Consider the following 27,762-nt stretch of genomic DNA (forward strand, 5'->3'; position numbering starts at 1 on the left):
TCAAGTTATAAAATCATGTTAAAGAGTGCAAGTTAAAGGATGATATCTAAGTGCCTTTTGAGTGATATGTAGGCCATTTTAATCTTGACTTGCAACAGTTAAAATTCAGAACGTTTAACACATGACGACATATTCAACTTGTATACTCCTAATCGTCATCGACTATATCTATAAATAACTTTCATTTAATTCCATCCATCTTAGGAACAGCCATTCGAACCGAAACCCAGCTTTCCACCGGCAACATCGTACACAACTTCAAACGTTTTCTGCTGCGTACCATAAATGGTCAGATTACCATCAGCCTGATTTGGTAAAAAGGCAAGGCACACTTGCGAAGTTTCACCACGGCAAATATCCCATTATGGTCCAAATCGGCATCGACTCCCCCAGCGAAAGAGAATGTTATCAATGGGACCGTGATTCTGCTCTCTTTGCTGAAGTCATAGCAAGTATCAAACATGTGAAACGCCGGTGCCATCGTGTAATTTGCCATCGCACTCCTGAATGCAGTTCTCAAGGCACCGTAAGCTGTTGGAGGTAATCTGGAAATGACAGTTCCCGAGTCGATGATGGCCCCTCCTCTTGAAAAACGGTCTATGGTATTGATAGACGATTCCCTCCTACAGCGATTCCTTGGATACTTATTCCGTAGAATTGCGAGCTTTGCCGAACCGTTGATAACGGCGTGAAGCTAACCGAGCTCACTGCCCCGCCATCCTTACCGAAAGTCAAGTGTCCTGTGGAGCTAGGGGAAGAGGGCAAGCAGTAGGAGAAATACTTCCCATATTTGGCCGCAGTTTGTCCCACGAAGGAGATCTTGTCATTCGAGAGTCCCATCAACCCTGCAGTTCTGCCGTAGAGGCCTTGGTTGTCCTGGCCGCAGCCAAATTCAAAATTATCGATCACCTCCGTCGGCGTTATAGTCAACTTCTCGGTTGCGAAGAAGCCAGACGAATTTGAATTGTCGCCGTACTGAATGTCATATAGACATGTTGATGCAGAGCATCTCAAAAGACCTAAAGATAGAGCACAAGACATTGCTTTAATTAGTTCTAGTTGTTCTTTTGATGGTTTTTCACTCTTAGAAATTTTCCGACTATGCTTCAAGAACATTCTAGTAAGATTTCATAAGTATCAAGTATCTCAGATGTGGTGGATTATTACCAAGTTGAGAACATGATGTCGCAGTGCATGAGATATTAGCATAGGATGATGATTGAGATGGGATGAAGATCGGTTCGGACTGATTGTAGCAAGATCCAGCGCACGGCTCGCACTGAGTCCACGTGATGTCTCGCACTGAGTCCATGTGATGTCGCTGCCGGTGTCAAATACAAGAGTGAGGTCCTTCTTTGGCGTGCCAAGGCCGATTGTCACTACATAATTGCCAGTGCTGGACTTCACTGGAAGACTGGCTGTGGCCGAAGCTTTTAGGCCATCGCTGCCATTGGAGGATTGGGACTGAATCCACTTGACCCTTGATTCGTCTTGGAGCAGGACTTTAGTGTGATTTAGAGGATTGGAGTCCTGAACAAGGGGAGAGCATGGGCCATGCTTGTGAACTACTTTCAAGGTCGACTTTCCGCTGCTAGCTGAAAGCATGTCATGCGACGGTAAGAGATCATGTGAAATAGTAAGATAATACTGCGTTTATAAAAGAAAAGATCGTTCTATTTTTCCAGGCGACGAGGACTTCATTTCGGATGAGAGTTAACTGGGGACCAAGTCCCTCCACAAAATGAAATTTGAACTATTCGGCACCAGATAATGCAAAAGAGACCGATGACCTGCCTTATGTCTTCTTCTGATAATTCTCTTAACTCTTAATTTCCCCATTAATATGATCACACATTTATCGATTTGAACAAATAGTTTAAAGTGAAGCCTGCTCAGCAAAACAAGTACTGTGTGTAAAATAGGAAGAATCCATGGTCACTCACAGGTGTAAGGCATGGCTTTATATGACTAAGTAGAGAGCAGTATACCTTCCCTTCGTCCTAAGGTTCATGTTCGATTATCATGGGCACCAAATTGAACCGATATTGTTCATGTTCTAGTTTGTTCAGGATCCGGCAAATTCCGTAGAGAGAGAGAGAGAGAGAGAGAGAGAGAGAGAGAGAGAGAGACCTTTGCTAGTGGAAGGCGAGCAGGACGGAGAAGGCAGTAGAGAGCTAACTGTCAGACTGTGGCTTGTAATCTTCCCTTCTACTCCATAAGGACAACCTTCGTGCATGAAGCAAACCATGAGGATATGGAGAGAGAGAAAGACGCGAGCCCCGTTGAACACACAGAAAAATGAGCCCTCCATCTATCTGAAAGAGAAAATATGAATTGCTTTGCCAATGATGCTCTCTCGTTCAGCCTTTTATATAGGATTTTCGACCGGCAGTTGAATCAGATTATGATGCCATACACGTCATCCTCCTCAAAATAAATTACATCATTGGTCTTTTTTTTTTTTTAGCACTAATTAGTTGCTTTCCTCCGCTCGAATTCTTTTTTGTTGATAAACAACAATTATTGAGCATCATAGCCGGTCAAGTATCTGAAGAGAGAAATTAAGTTTTTCTCCGACCCGGTGAGGGGAGTCCAATCATACATCTGATTGGCAAGTCACTAATAATTCGTTTACAAACTTAGCCAAAATTAATTATTAGTGATGTCAATAATTGTAACCCACAAATCAATAATATAGTTTGAGAGAGTTTCCCCAATTAGGGTTCTAGGAAAACATGATCCAAAATAAAATTAAAGGGAAAAAATTATAGACTCCACTCATGTATTACTATGATTTTTTTTATCCCAATTGAACTTAACGAGAAAATTCAAATGTACAAAATATGCACAAAATAAGTGTAACGATCGGTTAATTAAGCACCAAGATACGCACAAAATAAGTGCAACGAGATGAGAGTGCTCTGCTGAATGAACAAATAGGTGAAAAGAAAAGAGATATTGTAAATTAATGATTTAGTTATGTTGAACGAAGACCTTCAAGTGCTAATGGGAGGAGCAAGGAATGGAGACTCGTATCACAAGGGACCATGGAAGAATTAATAGAGAAGAAACCGAGAAGAATGGTATAGAGCGCTTCACAAGATTGTATAGTAAGCATTAACTTAGTAGGATAATTCTTGATTTGTTCTTATTTTATTGATTTTCTAGATTATCTTATTACGATTTTAGTTCATATCGTTCATGTTTGGTAGTTATACTATTAGGGAACTACACATATTGGTGTTAATGCACTTTTTCATGTTGACGCCAAAGAATACCAACTTTTAGTGACATACTTAATTGATGAGAGTAGAGTTCGGCAAAAACAGAAAGTCATCATCAATTAGAACAATTAATAACTTGAAGGGAATCAACGACATGAAGGTTATTGATGGGAACCCTCACCAAAACTTAGGAAGTAGAACGATAATGTCCTTGACAGTGAGCAATCGACACTAAAACATAATTCTCAGGTGGCTATGTTTATTACTGCTATTTTAGAACTTTTATAACTTCTTGCAGTTAAAATTGCAAGATAATAGGAGATCATGTTACTTGTTGTAACTGCCAACGGGATTAGGAAATTATTTCTTTATTCAAATGAAGTGACCGTTGTATGCATCCGTCTATACAAAGGGATAAACACCCCAAGTGTATTCATTATAAAATCAAAACTAATCATCAATAACAGACATAAGACACTGCAAGTGCCATAACTTTTGTATAGTGCTTACTTGAGTATCATAACTTTTTTTTGACTACTTGAGTGTATAACTTTGACAAAAACGTTCATTTAAGTGCCATAACTTTTAGTTGATCAATTGAGTAATAATTTTTTTTAAAAACGTCCACCCAAATGTTGAAAATTGATGTCACATGGCAATTGTGGTGAACGTTTTTAAAATATTATAGCACTCAAGTAATTAAGTGAAAAGTGATATGACACTCAAGTGATTGAAAAAAAGAAGTTATGGTACCCCAATGAACATTGTACATAAGTTATGGTACTCAAGTGATAAAAAAAGTTACGAAATTTAAGTGAGCGTTATACTAAAATTATGATATTGTGATGTTCGTTTCCTCGTTAAACAAAATATTCCCAATGCACTTTTATTAGTTTATTAATGTCAATATCTTTTTAACTTCCATCATTTATAGTCTTATATCTTTAAATTCATTGTTCTTCTTTTTGTTAACCCAATTGCATTCCTATCTAAAATCACCACTGAATTCATTTCATCAAAAACCAAAGTTTGAACTTATGGATGAAAGATTTTTCACTACTTGGGTCAACACCCATTTCAAGTGAATACATATATATATATATATATATATATATATATATATATACATATATATGTATGTATGTATGTATATATATATATATATATATATATATATATATATATATATACATATATATCTATATATATATATTTCACTACTTGGGTCAACACCCATTTCAAGTGAAATATATATACATACATACATACATACATACATACATACATACATACATACATATATATATATATATATATATATATATATATATATATTAAGCACACTTGGTGGGACGAGTTTTGTTGATGAGGAGACTATGATGCAATAACAAAAGATCAATAAAAGTTTGATAATACTATTAGCAACAACAATCTACTGCCACAAACTTGTGATGAAGTTGATGCGCATTCGAAATCTTTAGCTGCATGGAGAGCGACGGAAGGAAATCAATGAGAAGTAGGTGATCTTCCAAGACATCTCACTGAAGAGAAGTTAATGAATGTTGCTCCAAATTTCAATATGGTGTCAACCATGAGAAGATTGCTTGAAGAATAATAGAACGACATGGTTGACTACAAAGTAAGTCACATAACGAATATGGTCAAATCAATGAGCATCAATGTTGTGAATGGTACTGTCAAAGTAGGGATCATCCAATCGACTATAACAATTCCAAGCAAATTTAGTGGTAACATGGTACATTTCTAATCTCTCTTCATTTATTGATGCTAATAATGTTGGTTAGGGTAGTCAACCCCCTTCAAGAGTTATGCAAATGCCCCAATCTTCTAATCAATGGCGGAATAATGAAAATAACCAACTAAAAACTAGTCTGAATACTATGAATGATAATAATAATTGGGCAATTAAAATGTTCAACATAACATGCCTTTGTTGAATGTGGAAAATGCTTGGATAGTTAAACCAATAGAAAATTTTGATAATGCAAGGCTAGCCATACCGCCTAATAATTGACAAATTCCTCATAGGCCAAATTTGACGATTGATGCCAATGTGGATAACTAGGCTAGACCACAGTCTCCGCCTTGGGGGAAAAGATGGTCAACCTTGTGAACAAGTGGCCGATGTCGTATTATAATACTTACGAACTTATAGAAGGGTTGTTAGACCCGTTTATAGCAAGCCACATCATGATTAGATCGATACTATACCCTATCCTAGAGGATTAAGACTTCTAACTTTGCCTTTTTCACTAGAAAAGATGATCAATTGACCATTGAACAAGTCGGTTGAAATTATAGCTTAGTGTGGGGAGGCAAAAATTAATGATATTCTAAGACTTATATTATTTCCTTTGTCTTTATTAAAATTTGTTTTAACTTGTTACACTAACCACCACCCCAATTCTGTTAGTAATTGGGTTGAAATGGAAAGGCAATTCCATCAATTTTACGTCTCTAACTAAATTGGGAAATTATCAAAAAATTTAAGACTAAATTGACAAAATTGAAAAATTTATAACTGAATTGGTCGCCATAAAATAAATTTTAAATTTTTCGGATAATTATCCATATTTACTATTAATGGCAGGAAATCGTATTGTTACCTTCTAAGCCTAAACCTTATCCCAAGATAACTAGGCCGAATCTTTCAATTTCATCACCTAAATCACCTGTTTCCAATTCTGAAAATTTTCAAATTTTTCCATCTAAGGGACGCAACAATAATTTTTTTTTTGCCGATCCAATTTTTCCTCAGGGAGATTGTCGATTTATGATTCTTTAGTCGAATCCCCCAAATTTTCATCCTCCAAATGCTTAGCCGATCTTCCAGATATTTGGATTTGATGAAAGTGCAACAAACAATTTCCGAAATTTCTTTTTGCTTGGCTGTGAAATTACTCATGACAAAATTCTTTTGGCCAAAATTTCTATTGTAAGTTAGAGTCTTTTGAGTTTCTTGACTTAAGTCAAAATAAAACTACTAATGCAATACTTAAGTTCGAAAAATTTATGCCTAGCGAAACTATTTTGCAGGAATTTATATATCGAGATTTCTTTTCAGGAGATTCAATCAAGACAAATTTGTTTTGAAAGCTACCAAATTCTTTTAAGGGGATTGACGAGGGAAATTGTGCGAATGTTACTGATAGTGACATGAAGAAAGTTCAAGGTTCAAGTGATGTGAAGAAAGTTCAAAGGGTGTCCACATGGTCTGAATTCCTATCTGTGGAGCAATTTTATTACTTTACTCGTTGAAAAGGATGTCCAGGCAGCTCGCAGGAGTCGAGTTCTATCCGAGAAACGACGAAGAATTAGAAGTACCCCGAGATTACGCTTTTAATTAACATTTCAACCTTTAATATATACTATTAGGTCATTAAGAATTTAGTTGATTATGTTTCATTTTAATTAGTTATCCAACTAGGAAATTAGGTACGCCGATTTCTCTGTATATATATCGTTGTTAATGTATTTCCTTGGCTAGCTTTTGACTATGATTTGATATTGAGTTTATTGAGTTACTGCCAAACTTCGGGATTTCTCCCCATTTCCCGTCTTTTTACTGATTTCCTTTCCTTTCGTCTTATCCTATTTTCCTCCCCTTTATATGAACCTATATTGACCGTCTTTTGTTATGCGCTTCCATTCTGCATCAGTTTCAATTTATATTAGCGATAGGTTTCACATGTTTGAAGGCGTGGAAATTTACATTTGTTTGAGACAGCCTATATAAATAAGGATTTAATTAACGGGAAGATTGAAGATATTGAACTCTTAAGATTGAAGATATTTACCTATCTAGACATCTGGAACATAGTTGACGTGTCATTGATTTTAGGTGCCGGTGGAGCTTTCTCAATTAAAGGATAGATTTCTTTTTCTTTGGTGTCTTCTAGACAACATCCTTTCCCTTGCGCTTCTTTACAGCAATAGATCGTTCTTTGATTCTACTAGATGAGTCATTCTTCAAAAGATCCGGGGCCGTAGACAGATCTTTCAGCCTCATTTTGGAAGTCATCTTCATTCATATTTCCATAGGAGCAAGAGTCCTTGATCGAAGTTGAGAAGGTAGTTGAATCTAAACGTGTCTAAATAATCACGTTATCAAGGCAAAGTAGCGCAATTGCCCTTTTTCCTTCATTATTGTTCTGTACATGTGCATAAAGATAGTACGTGGGAGAGAAAAAGGAACTCCATTGCAAATTGCCCACATTATCTTTGCTTCAAATCTCGAAATATCAGTCTTGGAGGCAGCCTTGGGTATGATGCAATTAATCACTATCTTATGCAGTAGAATGTTTGAAGCTGGCATACGAGAGTAAGTAATACTCTCACTCGGAAATCTGTCTTTCACTATAAATCTAGTAGCTTGATTCATTGATATATTTTGTCACGCTTCGATCATCGAGCGTTTGCCCATCCCTCGGTGGTCGATTAAATCGCAACGTCCCAGGACGCGTCGCCGACCCATTCATTTTAATGCACATGCGGAAGTGAATAAGTAAATCCCTAGACAACACAAAGATGGGATAGAAAACCGGGCCAAAATTTTGAAAATCACAACACGCTTTTATACACAGTAGACTAAGTCATATACAATATTAGTCTATATTTACAAGTCTTCAAAAGACAAAAAGGCTATAAGTCTTCTAAGCGTTCGAACCCTCAATTGAAGACCCTCCTAGGGACTTGGGTCTACCATTGCACCACCAAGAGGGTCAACCGTACCTTTGCCAAAAGTGATCTCTAGCACCGACATAGGTATCTCAGATTCCGATAGGGGACATTCTCTGGGTCCAGCTCGCCTGTAACGATACTACAATCTGAATTGATGGGGTACCCTCCGAGGTAGACCCTCATCAACCCAGATAATGGATCTCATGAGTTCGTAGACCTAGGTTCCTTGGCTCCCATGGAGTGGAATCTGCTTTTGAATGGGTCGAATGAACAATCACTACAACCCTAAGACCGAGTCCTGAAAAAAATCATTTTCCTCAATTTTAAATATAATTATTTTCCTTAATCATAAAGTGTTTTTCATTAATTATCCACTTTCAACAAGCCAAACACATGAAAGTTTAAAAGATCATTTCATAAAAATCGCTTTCGATGAAACAAATGCACTTTGACTCCGCTTGTTTACCAAAAAGTTTTCTTTGGAAAAACATTTTCTGGCTTTTGGCACACTTAGGATAATGAGTTAAACATAAAACTTATGTTTGATAATTCTATTGACTATCCTATTGCACATATATTGCGCCTATATCTCCTTTTGATTGTTCATATATTGATTGAGATATGATCTTACTTAAACATATTCAATTCGTGTATCTTCGAGATGTTCATTAACACTGTTTTTGGTGGACAGATTACTTCCTTTAACCAACGCCCATGTCCACCATTATTTCCTTTCCCACCATTATTGTCATTCCAATTGCTTACAAGAAAATGCAAACCGTAAAAGAATAAAGGGGCTAAACAGATTAGCTTAGCACATTAGAATAATTGGAAGCCAAATCATTCTGTGGGATTGAAATCCCCTCGTCGAAAGGCTGGCACCTAACCAATTGGACGGAACTGTTTTTATATCTAATCCGATGGCGATGGCTCACAAGCCACAACGGACGGTTGGGCGAGACGCGATGGAGGCCAGAGCCACGCAGTCGACATTAAGTTGTAAATTATAGAGATCTCCAATATGTAAGTTTTTTTTTTTTTTTGTTCGAAGACGAAAATATATTATAAACGAAGAGTTGAAGTTACAAATACGGGCATATCACAAAACAAAAGATCTTGTAAAAAGGAAGGAGGATGCTGCACCCAATCTGAGGAAAGCAAAGAAGCCCGATGGGCCTTAGCCACACGGTCCGCCACAGAATTCGCTGCCCTATTACAGTGAACGATGGTGAGATTAGGGCACCGAAGCTGCATATCCCTTATCTCTTGAAAGACGCCTCTGTGCTCCCACGGCATGAAGGCTGGATCGTAGAGGGCGTCTACAAGGGTCGAGCAGTCAGATTCCACCTGAAGGTGATCCGATCCTCGCCCTCGTTGAAGCAAGAAGTGCAAGGTGTGATTTAGTCCAAGCACCTCAGCCTGCAAAGCCGAAGATGCATACACTGTTTGCGCGAAACCATCAATCAATACACCAGAGGAATCACGGCACACGCAAGCGACTAATGCAGCATGACTCTGAGGTAGGTAAGCCGCATCAATATTAACTTTGATAGAGCCGTTAGCTGGTGGATACCATTGCTGATGCGAATCATGTAGATTTCTCACGTGCCGTTGCCTCGTCTGACTGAATCTCCCACTGGATCGTGCGTCTACTAACGCAGATTGCACAACGTGATCAACATTAGGACGTTGCTGTCGGAACAAGAGGTTGGTTCTGGCTTTCCAGATATGCCAGAGTATAGCCGCAACTATTTCAAGCTTAGGTAAGCCGTTCTGTTTCTCAATAACAGCAACCAGCCAACTTTCTATGCGATGCACTTCTGTAAGATTATGCTTGAGGTCTATTTTTGAGTGTAACCATACATCTAAAGTCCATGGGCATAACAAAAATAAAGGCTCTGGTGTTTCGGGTACCTGTGTAGTGCACATACAGCAAGTAGGGTCTGAGATAATGTGTCGACGATATAGGTTTTCTCTAGTCGGCAGGGCATTACTGCAAATTGACTGCAAATTGACCACATAAAAGGTCTTAATTTAGGCATAGTAGAGAGTTTCCATATGGCATTCCATAACTTGCGAGGCGGCTGATATGATGAAGAGGCTTGGTTGATGCCGTGACATGTTTGCTGACCTCTGATGTGATTGTAACAACTCTTTACCGTAAACTGTCCATTTTGTTTTCCTGTCCAGACAAGTGTGTCTTGCGTGTGCTGTGGCCGGATAGAAAGAGAAAGTATTTCATCAACTAAGTTGCTATCAAACTCTGGTTTAAGAGGGTAGTGTTCCATGCTTGCTGTTCTGAAATGATAAAATCGGCAACTCGTTGTGGTTCATCTCTAGGAGCAGGGCCCCCTATGACACCCCTAGTTAGCCACTTGTCCTCTCGTATTTTGATTTGTGTGCCGTCTCCAACAGACCATAAGACTTTGTCGGCAATAGAGTCCCTTCCTAGCAAAATACTTTGCCAACCCCAAGAGGGTCTAGCACCTTTAGTAGCATTCTAGAAATCCCGAGAGTGAAAGTATAGACCTTTAAGGATTCTGCTAGGTAGAGAATTTGGTTGTTGAACTAGCCGCCAAGCTTGTTTTCCTAGTAGTGCTCTGTTAAAAGCCAAAAGATCTCGAAAACCTAAACCCCCGTCATCTTTCCGTCGCTTAATAGCCTCCCAGTTCTTCCAATGTATACCTTGCTTGCTATAATCGATCGCCACCAGAATTGAGCTATCCTCTTTTCAATTAACTTACACAACGTAATAGGGATTTTAAATATCGACATAGCATATTGGGGAATTGCTTGCACCACCATTTTAAGTAAGACTTCCTTACCCCTTTGGAGATCAACTTTTCCTTCCAACCTTCGAGCTTGGAATGCACACGACTCATAATCCATGAAAACATGTCTCTCTTAGATTTTGGCCCGACGGAATGCCAAGATACTTGCCAGTTTGTTGCAAAATAGGGACTCTAAGTTCACTGGCCAGATTCTCTTTCAAAGTGTTAGGACAATCAGTGCTAAAAAACAGACCAGATTTATTCCTATTCACAGTTTGTCCTCTAGCTATACAATATTCATTTAGAATAGAAGCTAAATTCTGACATTCGATAAGCTTCGCATCAAGGAAGAATATAGCATCATCGGCGAAAAATAAATGAGATAAGGTAGGACACCAGCGGTTTAGCTTAATACCTTTAAGATTGTCAATTGCCACTGCATTGTTAATTAAGCTTGTTAAGACATTTGCCATTAGGATGAACAAGTATGGCGATAAAGGGTCCCCTTGCCTCAAACCTCGAGTTGGATGAAAATAGGGTAGAGATTCACCATTGAATTTCACACTATAAGAGACCGTAGTCACACATTGGAGAATCCAATTGACCCATCGAGTATGAAATCCCAGCTTTAGAAGATACGCACCTAGAAAATCCCACTCAACCCGGTCATAAGCCTTAGCCATATCCAATTTAAGCACAGCCTGAAAATGCTGCTTTCTTTTCCGTATTCTAAGTTGATGAATTACCTCCTGAACCACAAGAATATTGTCTTGGATTTGCCGACCACCTACGAAAGCACTTTGTTCAGGGGCTATCAACTCTGGCAGCCAAGGTTTGAGACGGTTGGCCAGAATTTTAGAAATGACTTTATAAATAAAGTTACAAAGGCTAATAGGTCTAAATTGATCTAATCTTTCTGGGTGAGGGGTTTTTGGGATCAAAGAAATATAAGTATGGTTATATTCTGGCATCAAAACTCCTGTGCGAAAAAATTGTTGCACAACAATAACCATATCCTCTTGTAAAATGTCCCAATGTGCTTGATAAAATTGACCATTAAGTCCATCTGGCCCCGGTGCTTTGGTTGCACCTAGCTGGAACACTGCTTGCTGGACCTCCTTATATGTAACTTCAGCAATAAGAGTGTCATTCATTTCTGCAGTCACCACATGCTGACAAATATTCAATGTAGGGCTATAATCTCTTGACCCTGTAGAAGTATATAAAGTCCGGAAAAAATGAGTAGTCATCTCCTTGAGAGAATTCGGGTCACGTATCCACCATTGTTGATCATCCTGCAGCATGCTAATCTTATTATTTTGTCTTCTCTGAACAGTGGTTGCATGAAAAAATTTGGTGTTCCTATCCCCCCATTGAAGCCAATTAACACGCGATCGCATAGCCCAAAATTTCTCTTCCTGCTGCCATAACCCATGTATTTTCTCTTTCAGGGCTGAAATCACAGCTTGATCGTACTGGCCATGAGGCTGATTTGTTAGAGCTTGAAGCTGGTTTTTGAGGTCAGAAATCTGATCGTTGGCATTGCTGAATCTAGATCTGCTCCATTTTAAAAGAGCCACTGATACAGCTTTTAACTTTTGGGGTAGTGACACCTCGCCAGGTTTGTAAGATGTCCAAGAGTCAATAATAGTCGTACAACATTGGAGATCCTGTAGCCAATATGCTTCAAAGTAGAAAGTACGTGCCCTTCTGGATCGCTGAGTGTCTGCAGTAGTTAACATAAGAGGACTGTGATCAGATCCTAGTGCTGGTAGGGCCAGCACCTCCGCCAAGGGGTAAGTGAGTCTCCATGCTTTTGTGCACAGCATCCTATCGATTCGTTCCTTAACCATATCAGCACCAGTCCGATTATTAGACCAAGTATAAGAGCAGCCTTTGTTTCCCAGATCCATTAGCAAACAATCATTAATTAGATCACGAAATGAATGCATGCGATAGGTCTCTACAGGTCTCTTCCCTACTTTCTCCCATGGATGCATTACCTCATTAAAGTCAGCTAGACACAACCAAGGCTGGGTATTAAAGCTACCGATTCTCCTTAATGATGTCCACAGGTGCTATCTAAGCTGATAACTTACAGGAGCATGAAGGCAGGTAAGACGCATAATGATCCCCAAATCCAGGTCAGTGCAAAAAGAGTCAATCATGTCTGCAGAATTATAGATCACTTTCACATCCACTCTAGCATTCCAAAAAAAGGCGAGCCCTCCTGCTAGACCCACTGGATTTTCAATATAGCTAGCTGAGAAACCAAGTTTCCTTTGCATCTGTATAAGCTTATGTTCCTGATGTTTCGTTTCCATCAAAAAAATCAGATCAGGCCTTTCTTGGGTCACTAAGACCCTGAGTGCTTGAACTGTCAAGGGGTTGCCAGCCCCTGACAGTTCCAACTTATTATTTTCATTGATGACCTGGTGGCTTTTTAGGGCTAGCCACCAGTGCCCAAGAAGCAGAACCATCCGCCTCATATATAGGAGTTTCCTGCAAAACAGATTCATCGAAGTTCTCTTGGATTTGAGTACGAATATCAGGGCTAAAAAGTTTTTTGGCCTTCTTAATAGGTCCAGATCGTGCGGTAAGACTTGAATGCTTCATCTTCTTAGATTGTATAGTACTTGCTGCGATGCTACTAGCCATAAGTTTGTGGTGCATATTCAGACTCTCCGATGCATTCGGAACCATAGATTGCCATTTAATAGGAGTTGCAGCAATAATAGGATGATCAGGTTCCATTGCTGCCATTGTCTGCTTTCCTTTATCTTTTTGAATAGGGATAATGGCAGAAGGGGATGGAGGAGTCTCTGGGACAGTCTCATCAACAGCAGCTGTGGATGGATTCGTCTCATAAAAGGTACTCCAGAACGGGCTATGATCCCTAACCTCTGCTCTTAGCCATGAGCCATATAATAAACAATCATTCTTTTCCGTATTGCTCTCGTCATAAGGAAACTCTGCACAATGCGTGGCATAATGGCCAAGCTTACCACATGAAAAGCAAAAGTGCGAAAGTTTTTCATATTTGAAATCAAGCCAGAAATTCTTTCCTTCAATTTTGATTAATATCCCTGTCATAAGTGCCTGTTGAATATTGAATTCGACCCTGACCCTTCCTGTTTTTAACAGAGAACCATCCTTATTCTCTATGCGCACTTCTGTTACTCTCCCTATGTGAGCAGCAACCTTACGAAGCATATTTTCAGTACATCTTTCCAATGGCAAACCATAAACTTGGACCCAAAGCTTGCAGGTATTGAAGTTGTAGCAATGCAAAGGTGTATTTGCTATCCAGGGTTTTAACATGACCAGATGATTAGCAAAACGCCAAGGTCCGTTTTCATACACCCTCTGTTTTACCTCCTCAGAGTGGAATTTTATTATATATAAACCAGAATCACCCAGAGAAATGTCCACTAGTTCAGTGCGCCATACCCTTTTCATAGTACTCTGAAATGCCTGAAAGTTAACTGTAGGGTTATTTAAAAGCTTACCGACTAAAACTAACCGACATTCCTCAATTTTATCAACAGATGCTGCGTCGTCCCAGACCTCCGCTGCTTGTTCTGACCATAGACGACCCATTCGATGACATAAAGCCCCCAGGCGAGCGTCTTCATCAGCAGTCGATCGATTCATAATGAACTTGAAGACCAAAGAAATTCCGAAGAAACCCGTAGAGGAAGAGAATCAAGTAAAGAAAATAAAGACCTGCTTGTGAAAACCTCTCTTCAGCCGTCCAAGGAGAAAAATCGGGAAGAATCAAGATAAAAGGGTAAAGATGAACAACCCGATCGTGACATGCAAGCCACAAGAAAAGTTCGAGGGAGGGCGATGAAGTAGGGGATGAAGAAGGAAGTGAGATGAAGTTGTAAAATTGTTCCGATTAAGAGATCCAACAGAGTGAACTTGGAGATGAGTCTGTAAAAACTGGGAAAAAACATGCAAAAGAAAACTACCAAGAGGGTAGAAGGACTCTACATTTCGTAGAGAGAAAACGGGAAAAATCCCGTAGCTTGAGATGTCAGGGCTACTTTCCAATATGTAAGTTTAACTATATATATATTTCTGACCATTTCTTTTTTAACTATATATAAATAAGAAGATCCTTCCAATCGGATCGGAAAAATCCGACCAATTTAAGAACAGCTATTTGGAGCAAAGCCTAGCTTTCTTCCAGCAACATCATACACAACTTCAAACGTTCTCTGCTGCACATTACCATAAATGATCAGATCACTATCAGCATCATTCGCTGTAAATGCTAGGCAAACTTGCGAGGCCGTCACCATGACCAATATCCCGCTACGGTCCAAATCAATGTTGACTCCTCCAGCGAAAAGGAAAGTTATTGATGGGACCGTGACCGTGCGCTCTTTGCTAAAGTCATAGCAAGTATCGACCGTGGAATCCGCCGGAGCTGTCGTGTAATTCGCCATTGCTTTCCTGAATACGGTTCTCAAGGCACTGTAAACTGTTGGAGGCAATTGGGTAATGGTAGTTCCCGAGTCGATGATGGCGCCTGCGCTTGAAAATACCGTCGATGGTATCGATAGAGGAATCCCGTTTACGCTGATTCCTACAATACTTATTCCGTAGAATTCCGAGTCTTGTTGGACCTTTGATAACGGCGTGAAGCTAACTGAGCTTGGTGCCCTACCATCCTTGCCGAAAGTCAAGTATCCAGTAGAGCTAGAGGAAGAGGGCAAGCAGTAGGAGAAATACTTGCCAAATTTGGCCGCAGTTTGTTCCACGAAGGAGATGTTGTTGTCGAGAGTCCGATCAACCCTGCTGCCGTGCCGAAGATGCCTGAGTTGTTCTCACCACAGCCAAATTCGAAATTGTCGATAACCTCCGTCGGCGATATTGTCAACTTTTCAGTTGCAAAGAAGCCGACTGAAGATGAATTGTCAGCATATGTGATGGAATATTTACATGTTGATCCGAAGCATCCCGAACCAGCTAAAGATCCAAAAGCACAATACGTTGCTTTAATTAGTAATAGTTATTCTAGCGATGGTTTTTAACTTTTAGAAAGCAAGATTCTTGATATATGCTTGAGGAACATTCCAGTTAGGAATCATAAGTACTGAGTATCTCAATCGTGATTGATTATTACCGAGGGAGCAAAATGTTGAGGCGCATGAGATATTAGCATAGGACGATGATTGAGAAGGGTTAAAGATCGGGTCAGACTGAGTGTAGCAAGATCCCACGCACGGCTTGCACTGAGTCCACGTGACTGAGCTGCCGGTGTCGAAAAGGAGAGTTAGGTCCTTTTTGGGCGTGCCGAGGCCGATTGTCACTATGTAATCACCAACGGTGATGTCGGACTTCACCGGAAGACTGGCAGCTGCTGTAGCTTTCTGGCCACTGCTGCTGTTGGAGGATTGGGACTGAATCCACTTGACCCTTGATTGATCTCGGAGCAGGATTTCAGAGAGATTTAGAGGATTGTGGTCTCGATCAAAGGGAGAGCATAGGCCATGCTTGTGAACTAGTTTCAACGTCGACTTTCGGTTGCTAGCTAAAAGCATGTAATGTGAGAGTAAGAAATTATGCGAAATAGTAAGTTAATGATGCATTTATCAAAAAATGAAAAGTTTGTTATAACTTTCCATCCAACAAATACTTGTTAAAAGACTATTACCCATGGCGATTCTTCATTTTACATATTGGAGAGAGAGACAGAGAGACAGAGAGACAGAGAGACAGAGAGACCCACCTTTGGCAGAGGAAGGTAAGCAAGAAGGAGAAGGCAATAGAGAGCTAATTGACAGAGTGTGGTTTGTAATCTTCCCTTCTACTCCATAAGTATAACCTTTGTGCACGAAGAAAGTCATGAGGACGTGGAGAGAGAGAAAGAGGAGAGAGCCCTCTTGAACACACAAGAAAATGAGCCCTCCATCAATCCGATACCAAAAGGACGTAAAATGCGTTTGCTTTTCCAAATTTGCTGCCAAGAATGCTCTCTCATTCTGCCTCTTGTAAGGCTTTTCGACCGGCAATCGGGCATAAGATTAGAAAGCCACACACGTCATCCTTCTTAAAAGTAATCACTTTTTTCAGTCTATTTGGTTATGTTATATGTAGTTGTAATGAGCAACTGAAGGAACGAACTACCATTGGGAATTAGTCGCCTTCCTCCACTTGACTTTATTTTTGTTGATAAACCACAGTTGTTGAGCACCAGAACCGGTCATAAGTATGAAGAGTCCGACCATACCTTTGATTAGTAGGTCACTAGTAACTCTCGTGCTAACTTGGTCCTAATAAAATGTAGGTGATGTTCCTACATATAACCGACAAGTAGAGGTATGCTTTGAGGGAGTTTCCTCCAGTTAGAGTTATAGGAAAACACGACCCAAAAGAAAATAAGCGGACAAATTATATGAACCAACATCCCTTGATACTCACGGGGCAGAATGTTGAGCAGTTAATTAACCAACCATATGTGCATAAAATGAGTGTAACGAGATGAGAGTGCCTTGTTGAATGTACGAATATGTGAAAAAGGACATTATTATGAAATTATCTTACCCAGTGAAAAGTTCATAGGTGTGGCTTGAATTAAGAATAAGGTTATATAAACTCGTCTTTAAATTATTTTAATTATTATTGAAATAATCACCTGAGTGGTGTTTGAAAAGTCTCCTATCGCAAATTGGGTGTAGTTTGGAGTAGTTGATTATCATAGGGTGTGTAAAATATTCATTCAGGGAGGACGTTGTTCAAATCTTATTACCAATTTTATACTCGATCTTGAATCGCATCCGAGTCAACATGAGATTTCTTTTAGTGATGGTTGTTCTTGACTTATTTCCGGAAGGTGTCAAGTACCCATCAAGTGTGCTAATTATTTCGAATTTGCTTGGTGCGACATTATATCGATAAATATTACTTTATATTAGTCTTGGTCTACCATGGTTATATGATATGTATGTTGTACCTCGTGGGTGGGAAAATACATACATGTTTACTTTGAATGACCAGAAAATCGTTGTTGTTTCCAGCTAAGCCTAATGCTTCTTTTAAGATAACTAAACCTAATCTTTCAATTGCATCATATAAATAATCTTTTTCAAATTAGATGAATTTCAAATTTTTCCATGGAGGAACTTGATAATAAATGTTTTATCAATCCCATCGGAGAGTTTATTGACTTTTGACACTTTAGTTGTTAGAATATTTAAATATCAAAACACGTCTTCGTCTTCCAACTTGAGCTTTTAAAGTAATTAGAAGTGATCCCACAAAATCTCGCCTTAGTCAAGTCCTGAAATTTTTATTCTGCCAATGCTAAGTCGAGTTTTAAGAAGCTTAGACGTGATGAAAAATAATAATAATAATAATAATAATAATAATAATAATAATAATAATAATAATAATAATAATAATAATAATAATAATAATAATAATAATAATAATAATAATAATAATAATAATAATAATAATAATAATAATAATAATAATAATAATAATAATAATAATAATAATAATAATAATAATAATAATAATAATAATAATAATAATAATAATAATAATAGTTCAGTTTCTGTTTCTGAAATTTCTTTGTTGCTTGGTTACGAAATTATTGATGATCAATCAACTCAAGATAATTCGTTTGGCCAAAAATTAGGGACAATTTCCCGGGTTTGAAGTTGAAGTTTATGTATGGAGGGATTTAATGTACAGAAAGGTGAAAGATATTGAACTCTTAAATATGTTTGACAAATTCGACTAGTTGGAACATAGTTATCTAAGTTGACATTTGGAACACGGTTCACATGTCATTGATGTTAGGTGCCCGTGGAAACGGCCGGAAGCTCATGTAAAGTAAAATATATTTAGATAGGAAATTATTAGACATAAATTCATATGAGGGAGGTGAAAAATAAGGTATCAAGTGGAAATGGTCTGAAGCTCCAGTCTAAGGAAAGGATTTTTGCGACATGGAGACATTGGCATGGGGTTATTTCTTTAAAGAAGTACTTTGTGCAGGGATCATTTAGGGATGATCAGCGACTTATGTTCTTGTTGGGATTATGACGTCAAAACTGTCACACCCCGAATCCTTCTAGAAAAGGAGGATGACACGATAGTCTTTCCACTCGAAAGATACAGCCTGATGTAACAGAAATTGTGACGAGGCAATTGGAATAATTCATTCTTCATAATGTTGTCAAACATGTATGGTATTCTGTAGTGGTGAGGCGAACGATACACGGCTCAGGCAGTTGAACCGAAAAAATTGGGCGGCTTGAAAAATAACTAATATGTAAACTAAATCGTAGGACATCACACGTATGGGTCCATAGTTGAGTTGGTAGAGTTGCCTCCGTTTCTTCCGGAGGCATGGGGTTGAATCTCATCATATGCAAAGATGCCAAAACTCGGGAGTTTTTTTGCGTAGTTATCCTTTTTTTTGGGGAAAGTGTAATATACCTTTCCTAGAAAATTACCCATTCGGTTGTAAACTTATTATATAGATGCAAATTCCATCCTAAGCTTTTTAAATTTACCAATTTAACTTTAATTTTTTGTGCAAAATTCCAATGTAGTTCTTTCAATCAATTTTCATTAGAAACCATTGATATGGGGGTTTAATATCATCTGCCATCTTATGCGGCACATTGTCATATCAGGATTACCGACATGAAGATTAGCCAAAAAGACTACATTAGAATTTTACGCAAGGTTTTAGGACTCAATTTGGCACACATCATCCAAAGGCAAAGTCGTAACTATAGATGGAAATCTCGACGTGAGCTTATCACTAATGATGCTATGTGATTTAATAATTGGCTATCGATCCTTTCACTTGGATGCAGTTGAAAATCTGTCATCGAAGAATGAGCCTATGATTATCTCTCCCAACCATGTTATGATTATGTGCCTTGATTTTTTTATTTTCATATTGTTTTGGAACTCTATGGGCTTGCTTTGTTATTGTAACTTTTCGGCATTTCTTATCATATATCATTTTGGTAATGAGTGGAAATTTTTTTGACTAAAAAATTAATAAAAGTAAAAAATTTATAACTGAATTGACATCTGTACAACAAGTTTACAATTGATTGCACAATTTTTTCTACCTTTCTCCGTCTCTTGGTTAAAGATCAAGTAGTGGTGGTAATAAAAAATAATTATCTATTTTCCATCCAACAAAGACTTCAATTTGGTTCGTTCAACTCATGAGATCTTAGAAGTTCCTTTCTACGTGATGGGTGGCTACGTAAAAGAGAAGGATACCCCGCCTAAACGTCTTGTTCTGATTATCCTTTTTCCTCTTAATAATTTCCATATTGATATGAATACTTACATGAATAAAATGTTTAAAGACTTCATGCAAGTACGGGAACTGGTCAGTATCAAATTAGAATATCAATGCATTTATGAAAGTTCAAATATTCTACTGTGTTTGTCTTTGTGAAAATGATTTCTCATGAAATGATTTTCCAAACTTTCTTGTGTTCGGTTCGCTGAAAGTGGATAATCAACGAAAAATATATAACAATGAAGGAAAACAAACGTAGTTATAATCGATAAAAATGATTTCTACATCGTAAGAAGAATAAAGCGTTTTCCTGAGCTTCTTTCCCACACGTACGCTCACTCGGAATTGAGAACTATTCTCACTTGAAGTGAGCATTAAAAGATTAAGTTTGTTAAATATTTGTATTATCTATTCCTTTTGGTATCCATTTTTTAGGTTGTTTCATTTGATGATAAAGAATTTTAAAATTTATACTATGTATTATTATCAATATCTTAAACAAGGATTTCGATATCATTTTAGTATTATATAATGAAGAAAATATAATTATATCAGAAAGATTAATTTGTACAAGTAAAATTTAAAAATAAAAGTAAAAATTCCCTCACTTTTAAATATACTACCAAATAAATTAGAACCATCATTTTTCTCAGGAACAATTTTTAGGTAAACTATCTTTTTCCATTAAGAAGTATTTTGCAGTATGTTAATTTCAAGGGATATTTCATGAGAAAGGAAAATGTTTTTTGAGAAGTTCTTTTCAAGAAAAGGAATTCCCTAAAGAAAATATTTTCCCCTTTTTAGATTAGGGAATTCATTTTCTTAATTTAAGCATGCACATTTTTATTTGATGTTAAATGATTTTCCATTGACTGATCATTCATCAAATAAAATGAGTGAAAGTTTAAAATACTAATTTGCAAAAAAAAAAAAAAATCACTCAAACTAATGCACCCAAGTATAAGTTTAATTTTTTCTATAAAATCCACGTTGAAGTTTAAATACTATCTTTTTAAGTTTTCCCATATTATTGTTTTGTCTAAAATTGGTATCTCTCACTCATATTGGATCAAGTCCCCATTATTTGTTTTAGAAAGTTAGAAACTGTATAACTATTTTTATATCAATATAAGATGTGTTAAATTCCTTTTGTGATTTTCCTATGTCGCTATTGTTGCGACCATCCCAACGGGTTTGGGGAAGGAGAATTTGGATATAATTCCGAGTTTGGGACCAACGATCCTCAATCGACTCGTGTTCTTCCAAACCTTTACTTACACGGCACTTGTCACGCCTGAATATTGAGCATGCAAACATCCCTCAATGGTTGAATAGCTACGACATCCCGGGACATGTTGCCAACCAATTCTTTTTATCTTTCGATTAAATGCAAATGGAAGCATTTAATATAAACAACACCGGTTAAACAACAAAGACATGGATAGTGAAAACACATCAGACAATTCCAAAAGCACAACTTTGATTTATCAACTGTTAACCTAGGGAAGTTTCATATTTACATATCTAAACCAAAGGACAACCCAATAGGACCATCAAGCAAAAAAGGGTAAGAGAGGTCAGGGTTAACTTAAACTCCTCTAGGGTGGTGGTTAGCGCTAATGTCGGGAGTCATAGTTAGGACCCAAGTCGAGGATGAACTCCTCCTCAGGTTCATAGTAGGAAGGGTACTCCTCCCCATCCGGATCAGACTCAGGATTCTCCACAACACCATCAGGGATGCCATGGGGTCTCACTCCTACATACCCACTCTCCCGATAGTTGGTCCATCAAAACCCTAAATCGGACCAATAGGAACACCATTCTCCCTAACGAACCATGCCTTGAACTTATGAGACGCCTAGGCGGCCAACCCCTCCTCTACTCATATAGTTGTGACCACTAGTTCATGCATGCAATCGGTCCTCGGAACAGGAAACGCGGTCATAACCAAGTCCTCATCCATGGGGACCCCAAAACGTATAGAACGACGCTTCATACTAAGGGCCTAAAAATATTCAGCAACAGAGGGGTGGGATAAAAATTTCAGCAAGTTAATAGCCTAAATCTCAAGTAGGACACTAATTCGTCTTGGAGGTAACTTAAACACACAAGATATACAAACTTATCTCGCCTTGGCACACCCCTACACATTAGTACATTACATATGGCAATATCAATGCAACAGGCATAATCAATAATAAAAACACATTCCATAATATCAGGCACATTGCCAACACACATGTTCCAATTATTACGATCTTTCATGCCACGATCAACACATGAGTTGGCACTCTTTTGGTATAACAAGGTATTGTACTGGCCCATTGAGCACGGCATCGTTTAGAGCCTCCACCTAAATGGCATTCCTTAAAGAGTATCGGTCTAACCTCAACTACGACTCAACATCCAGACCTTTCTGGGCATCCAATAAACATCAGGTATTGCCTCCAAACTTTCATTAGGTGACAAGTTCGATTAAGTGACCACTCAAGTATGCCAACACTCAAGCAAACTTTATTTACCATTAATTAGCCTGTGGAAAAAGAGTTTGTGTTCAATTAACAAACTTTGGCAAATTTTCACATTTAAAATTCCGGTAAAATATTCACACATGGTCACATACTAAAAATCAACCCACTAAAATTTGCAAACTGTCACCTTAAAATCTCATTGCCCCGACATAACAAGCTCAAACAATATGCATGAATCCATTTAGAAAATTGAGCATAAAATTTTACTTAATGACTAATCCATCATTAATTTGCATTAATCGTGATTAATTAAACTAATTGCAATTAATTAATCTATCCAAAATTAATTAAACTAACTACAATAAACTAATCACATTTAAATTTAATTTAAACCGTCCTTAATTAAGGCTAAACCATAATTATTTATCACTAACCACCATTATCCCTAAACTAAATCTATCGTTGAATGCAATTAATTCCCTAATTAAGAATTAGGAGTTAACTCATGGTTTTCCAGTGGTGACGAACTCATGGTGACGGTGGCATAGCGGCATCGAGAATACAGTGTTCCTGGCTTGAATGGAGACTTGAATGACGGCGACAAAGCCAATTGAGGCTCATGGCCACCAATGGTGAGGGTGCTTCGCGGATGGCTTAGGGGACGGTGGCAGCTCGAAGTGACAACAGATGCGGTGTGGATAGCAGAGACGGTGGCTTGGGCGACAGCGGCACGAGCAGCAATGGCTCAACAACCTTGAGGGTGCACAATAAGGGCTTAAGGGGTGGTGGATTTCGGTAGAGATGGTGGTGGCAGTTTGGTGAGGTGGAAATGGCGAAACACGGGGGAATGATGGCTTGACGGACGAGTGGTGAAGGCAGTGGTAGAAATGGCGGTAAGGGTGGGCAGTTTCGAAGAGAAATGAGAAAGAAGAAGAAGAAGAATAAGCAAAATGAGAGAGGAAGGAGAGAGAGAGGGTTCGGCCACCTAGGGGGAGGAAGAAGAAGAAGTGGAGAGAGAGAGAGAGAGAACAAGATATTTTCCCCAATTCTCATTATTTCCTCACACCATCTCTAAAACCCTCTTAAACAAGTCTTTTGTCCCCTCTTTTTCTTTTTGTTTTCAATTCCTTAAAAGCCAAGCTTTTTGGCCAAAATCTACAACTTTGCCATTGGGCTTGCTTGAGTAATGGGCTTAAAATGGGCTTGGTGGACTTGGCTTGGCCCACTTGGGCTGCTCCTTGGCCGATCCACAGGGGCATGAGGCCCAATGGCCATTGCTTGGCCCAGCTTCTCTTTTTCACATCTAATTCTATATCGATTAACCATTTTCCAAAAATTCTAAACTTGCTGATAAATCGCACATAAATGAAGTGACATCCAAGAGGATTAGTCTTAAAATCCTTGAGAGTTTGATACCCAAAATTGAATTAAATTTCATGGTTAAAATCAATCAAATGCAACTTTAGTATGACCTAAACTATCAATTGACTTTTAGGAGTTTTTGCATGGTTGATCCGTAATCAATAATTTTCAATCCACGTTTGTGCTTCTTTAAATTGTGAATAACTTTCGGTTGTCATGTAATCATGAAGGTTGAATAATATAACCTGAGTACAAGATCAATAGGGAGTTGGTTTATTGTCGTTCGATATGAGTATCATAATCATGCAAAATCACTCGTGAATTGACTATGCACTTTTGTCGAATTGATTTATACTCGTTCACTAAATGGGCTTATAATAGCATAGAATTGATCCTCTTCGATCCTTATAGTCAAGCGGTTGATCCCTGATTGAATTCTCTAGTATTTCGTGTTTTAATCCTTTAGGGTCTTACACAATAGATTAATTAACTCATGAGTGATTAGTTTATAGTAAATTAACCATTAGCGCAATTGACAAAATAACTATCTCATATATTTCAAAATGGGTCAAATTTTGGGATATCACAACTGGATTTTCATTTTAGTTCTTTTTAGCCTATAAGAATTTCATGCGAAGAAGTGGTCACTAGCCTATTAGGATCGATTAGGAGCCACATAAGATATGGGAGAATATCTCACTTCTGATGCAATTAAATATCTAAGTTTGGAGACTTGATTACACTAATTATTTAACTAGTGCCCTTTCATTACCTTAAACTTGATTGATTTTTAATTAGGTGTCTCAAGCGATCTTTATGCAATTATGCGTCCTAAAGTTCGCTTTCATTAAGTGTTTCACACAATGTTTTTGTGTTTATTATGATCTTGAAATGAACCTAACCATTCTACTAAATAAGTAACACCAAAAGACAATATAAAAGAATCGCAATCAATTTATCAAAGATGGAATTTAAAAGAAGGGGTAAAACATAAAGTGTAGTAGAGTAACCGAATACAAGCCAGGCAAAAGTTATAACATGATCTTGTTATTAGGCCTTGGGATAGCAATCCCCATGAGTTACTTGCAAATTAAATCCAATTTCTTTTCCAAAAGACTAATCCACCTAATCCTAAACTTAACTAAAGGATTTATTAACTAAATGAAACTAAACCAAATCAAACGCTAAAATCTAACGACATAATCAAGGCCTGTTTTTTCTAATCATTTTCCAAACAAATTTTCGAATTTTTATTATTTTCTCAAAATAGGGACTCGAACTAGGTCTTTGGGCCCGGTTCGCATGCAGATGGAAATTATGCGTCCTAAAGTTCTCTTTCATTAAGTGTTTCACATAATGTTGTTGTGTTTATTATGATCTTGAAATGAACCTAACCATTCTACTAAATAAGTAACACCAAAAGACAATATAAAAGAATCGCAATCAATTTATCAAAGATGGAATTTAAAAGAAGGGTAAAACATAAATTGTAGTAGAGTAACCGAATACAAGCCAGGCAAAAGTTATAACATGATCTTGTTATTAGGCCTTGGGATAGCAATCCCCATGAGTTACTTGCAAATTAAATCCAATTTCTTTTCCAAAAGACTAATCCACCTAATCCTAAACTTAACTAAAGGATTTATTAACTAAATGAAACTAAACCAAATCAAACGCTAAAATCTAACGACATGATCATTTTCCAAACAAATTTTCGAATTTTTATTATTTTCTCAAAATAGGGACTCGAACTAGGTCTTTGGGCCCGGTTCGCATGCAGATGGAAATTGGACTTTGGGGGCTTGGGCTATGGACATAAATGGGCTCCATTCTCAAGCCGTTTTAAAAAACCTAATTGAAGCCGGATCTGTCAAAATCGATTTTTGTTTTTGGTCTAAAGTCAAAATCGAATTAGCCCAAACTCCATATTCACCGAGATCAAGCAAACCCAATTTTCTAAAACCAAAGCTCTTAAAACCTATGCAAGCCCAAAGTCCATTAATGCATTGTTTGTTTTACGGAAAATGAATGATATAAAAAATATTTTTTTGAAAATAATCCATTATATTACTTGAAATTATTTACCAATGAAATTCTTTTTCTTGTCGACAACAATTTATGTTCCAACATTTTTGTGAAAGAAGAAAAAAAAATTATTCATTCACTTTTGTAAGACATATAAGCAATCGCATTTCGGAAAAAAAATTCTAAATCATTTATTTTTCATTAAATAAACAAAGCCTAAACCTAGTTAAAACCCATCTTATCTTTTCTTTTCTTCAGTGCTAACTGAAAATACACAAAATAAAAAATCAAAGCTCATCACACCAGCGCACCAACAGTCAGAGCCTATCACATAGGAACACCAAAATTTCAAACATATGCACTTGACAATCAATCTCCTATGTCCATCACAATTTCTAGGATTATCAACAGTTTGGTTCGATTTGGATTTGCAAATTTGAATCAAATCGAATCAAACCGTTAGGGCATGCTTTTCCTGAAAATGCATGAAATTTTCCATTCAGTTTTGACGCCCCTAAGCAATACCCATGCCATTGGCCATTACTTTCAGCTATCGCTGTTCGTTGGGCGTTACCCCTTTTACTATGACTTACCGGAGCGGACGGGAACTGAGGATTTAAAGTAAGACCATCGCGTAGAGATGAACATTTTACGAACGATCATCAAGTGTAACATCAACTCCAGCCGAGCTCTCACCAGCAACCATCATTTATAGGCATTGGAGGACATGAAACACAAAACAATAAACCCGAGAGTTCAGAAACAGATATAACTATTGAGAAATCACTGGATTTCATGCGTAAATGGCTTGAAAACTCAGTTAAGATAATTTAATCTAAGCCGGTATACTTTCACATTATCCAAAAAACGAGGCGGACTTGCACTGAATTTTTAATAAACATTTCATCGAGTAGGCCCCGTCTCAATTGATTGATCTAAATGCAGCAATTCATTTCCATATTGATGCCAAGTCTGCACAATAAGTTCAAAACACTTACAGAAACTTGTTTTCGTTGATTTAAACGTAATCAGTACCAAATGGCTCCTAGCTAGGTTCCCAGTTGTCACCAGTTTATACAAAATGCTAAAGCTACCAAATTACTATAATTCTATAAGATAAGATGTGATAATCAAAACTAAGAAATCACTATTATAGGATCAAAACATGATTTGAGATCATGAACGGGAGAGCACTTTTACTTGATTAATGCAGTTCGGGCACCGTTCCTCTTGACATTGAATTTAAACAATCTCATCTCAAGTTTTTATCATTCGATTTTCAGGGAAAATCATGTTTTACTGGAACAGATGCGATGCTTTAAAGTTATGTGTGAGATCTCCATAATCAAATGAGTAACTTCATGATGTTAAGCATAAACACTCATATCTCATATGAGAGAGAGAGAGAGAGAGAGAGAGAGAGAGAGAGAGAGAGAGAGAGAGAGAGAGAGAGAGAGAGATCTGGAATAGGATGTTTTTCAATCTTCCTCTTCCTTTGTGCACAAATTTGACCTTAAACCATGAAAAACAATAAAACCCTGCTAACATTATTGTTCTCTCAATCATACTCCATTTGACAAAATGAACTAGCGTTCTGTCTATTTCGTAAAAAATGAATGATTTGGTAAAATTGATCAATTATTTCACTTGGAAAAATTAGACAATGGAAAATGACTTCATGACCAATAATAATTTATATCTAAATATTTTCGTAGACAATGAAAATATTTTTCATTCATCAATTTATAGAATTTAAAAAAAAATCTATATTATTCATTTTTCGTGAAATAAATGGAGCCTAGATTACAATTCCTCTTGTTATCCTTCTACAAACTGATTATTTACTGATTCTTTCACAATCGACATATCTTCTTCCACAAAATTTTCTTATTCTATTATTTGATTCGAATTATTTA

At 37.6% G+C, this 27,762-nt stretch overlaps 2 protein-coding genes and 1 long non-coding RNA gene across 6 annotated transcripts in view; 1 reads left to right on the plus strand and 2 right to left on the minus strand.

The window, feature by feature from the left end:
* The window catches only part of LOC104453159 (aspartyl protease family protein At5g10770), a 34,054-nt gene extending 31,618 nt beyond the window's left edge, over nt 1–2,436 (minus strand). The window contains exon 1 of one of the 3 annotated variants that reach the window (XM_039318088.1): nt 2,164–2,436. In XM_039318088.1, coding sequence (XP_039174022.1) covers nt 2,164–2,311 — 148 coding nt within the window. In that variant the 5' untranslated portion in view covers nt 2,312–2,436. The remainder of the gene's footprint in view (nt 1–2,163) is intronic. The other 2 variants (XM_039318089.1, XM_010067684.3) reach the window with 2 other exon arrangements.
* Nucleotides 2,437–9,409: 6,973 nt separating this feature from the next.
* Nucleotides 9,410–14,232, plus strand: LOC104436610. Of its 2 annotated transcripts, none has more exons than XR_005552799.1 (5): nt 9,410–9,445; nt 9,587–9,688; nt 12,148–12,216; nt 12,304–13,568; nt 13,841–14,232. It is a non-coding gene; the product is annotated as an uncharacterized LOC104436610 (long non-coding RNA). The 2 variants fall into 2 exon arrangements; XR_005552800.1 differs by having other exon boundaries at nt 9,415–9,449.
* Nucleotides 14,233–14,730: 498 nt separating this feature from the next.
* Nucleotides 14,731–16,702, minus strand: LOC104453268 (aspartyl protease family protein At5g10770). Its single transcript, XM_010067792.3, is given in 4 exon segments — nt 14,731–15,482; nt 15,485–15,673; nt 15,831–16,238; nt 16,437–16,702. Coding segments are annotated over 4 exon segments (1,347 nt in total). The 5' UTR covers nt 16,555–16,702; the 3' UTR covers nt 14,731–14,850.
* Nucleotides 16,703–27,762: the final 11,060 nt, after the last annotated feature.

This window comes from Eucalyptus grandis, chromosome 7 (assembly GCF_016545825.1).
Source record: "Eucalyptus grandis isolate ANBG69807.140 chromosome 7, ASM1654582v1, whole genome shotgun sequence".
Lineage (NCBI taxonomy): Eukaryota > Viridiplantae > Streptophyta > Magnoliopsida > Myrtales > Myrtaceae > Eucalyptus > Eucalyptus grandis.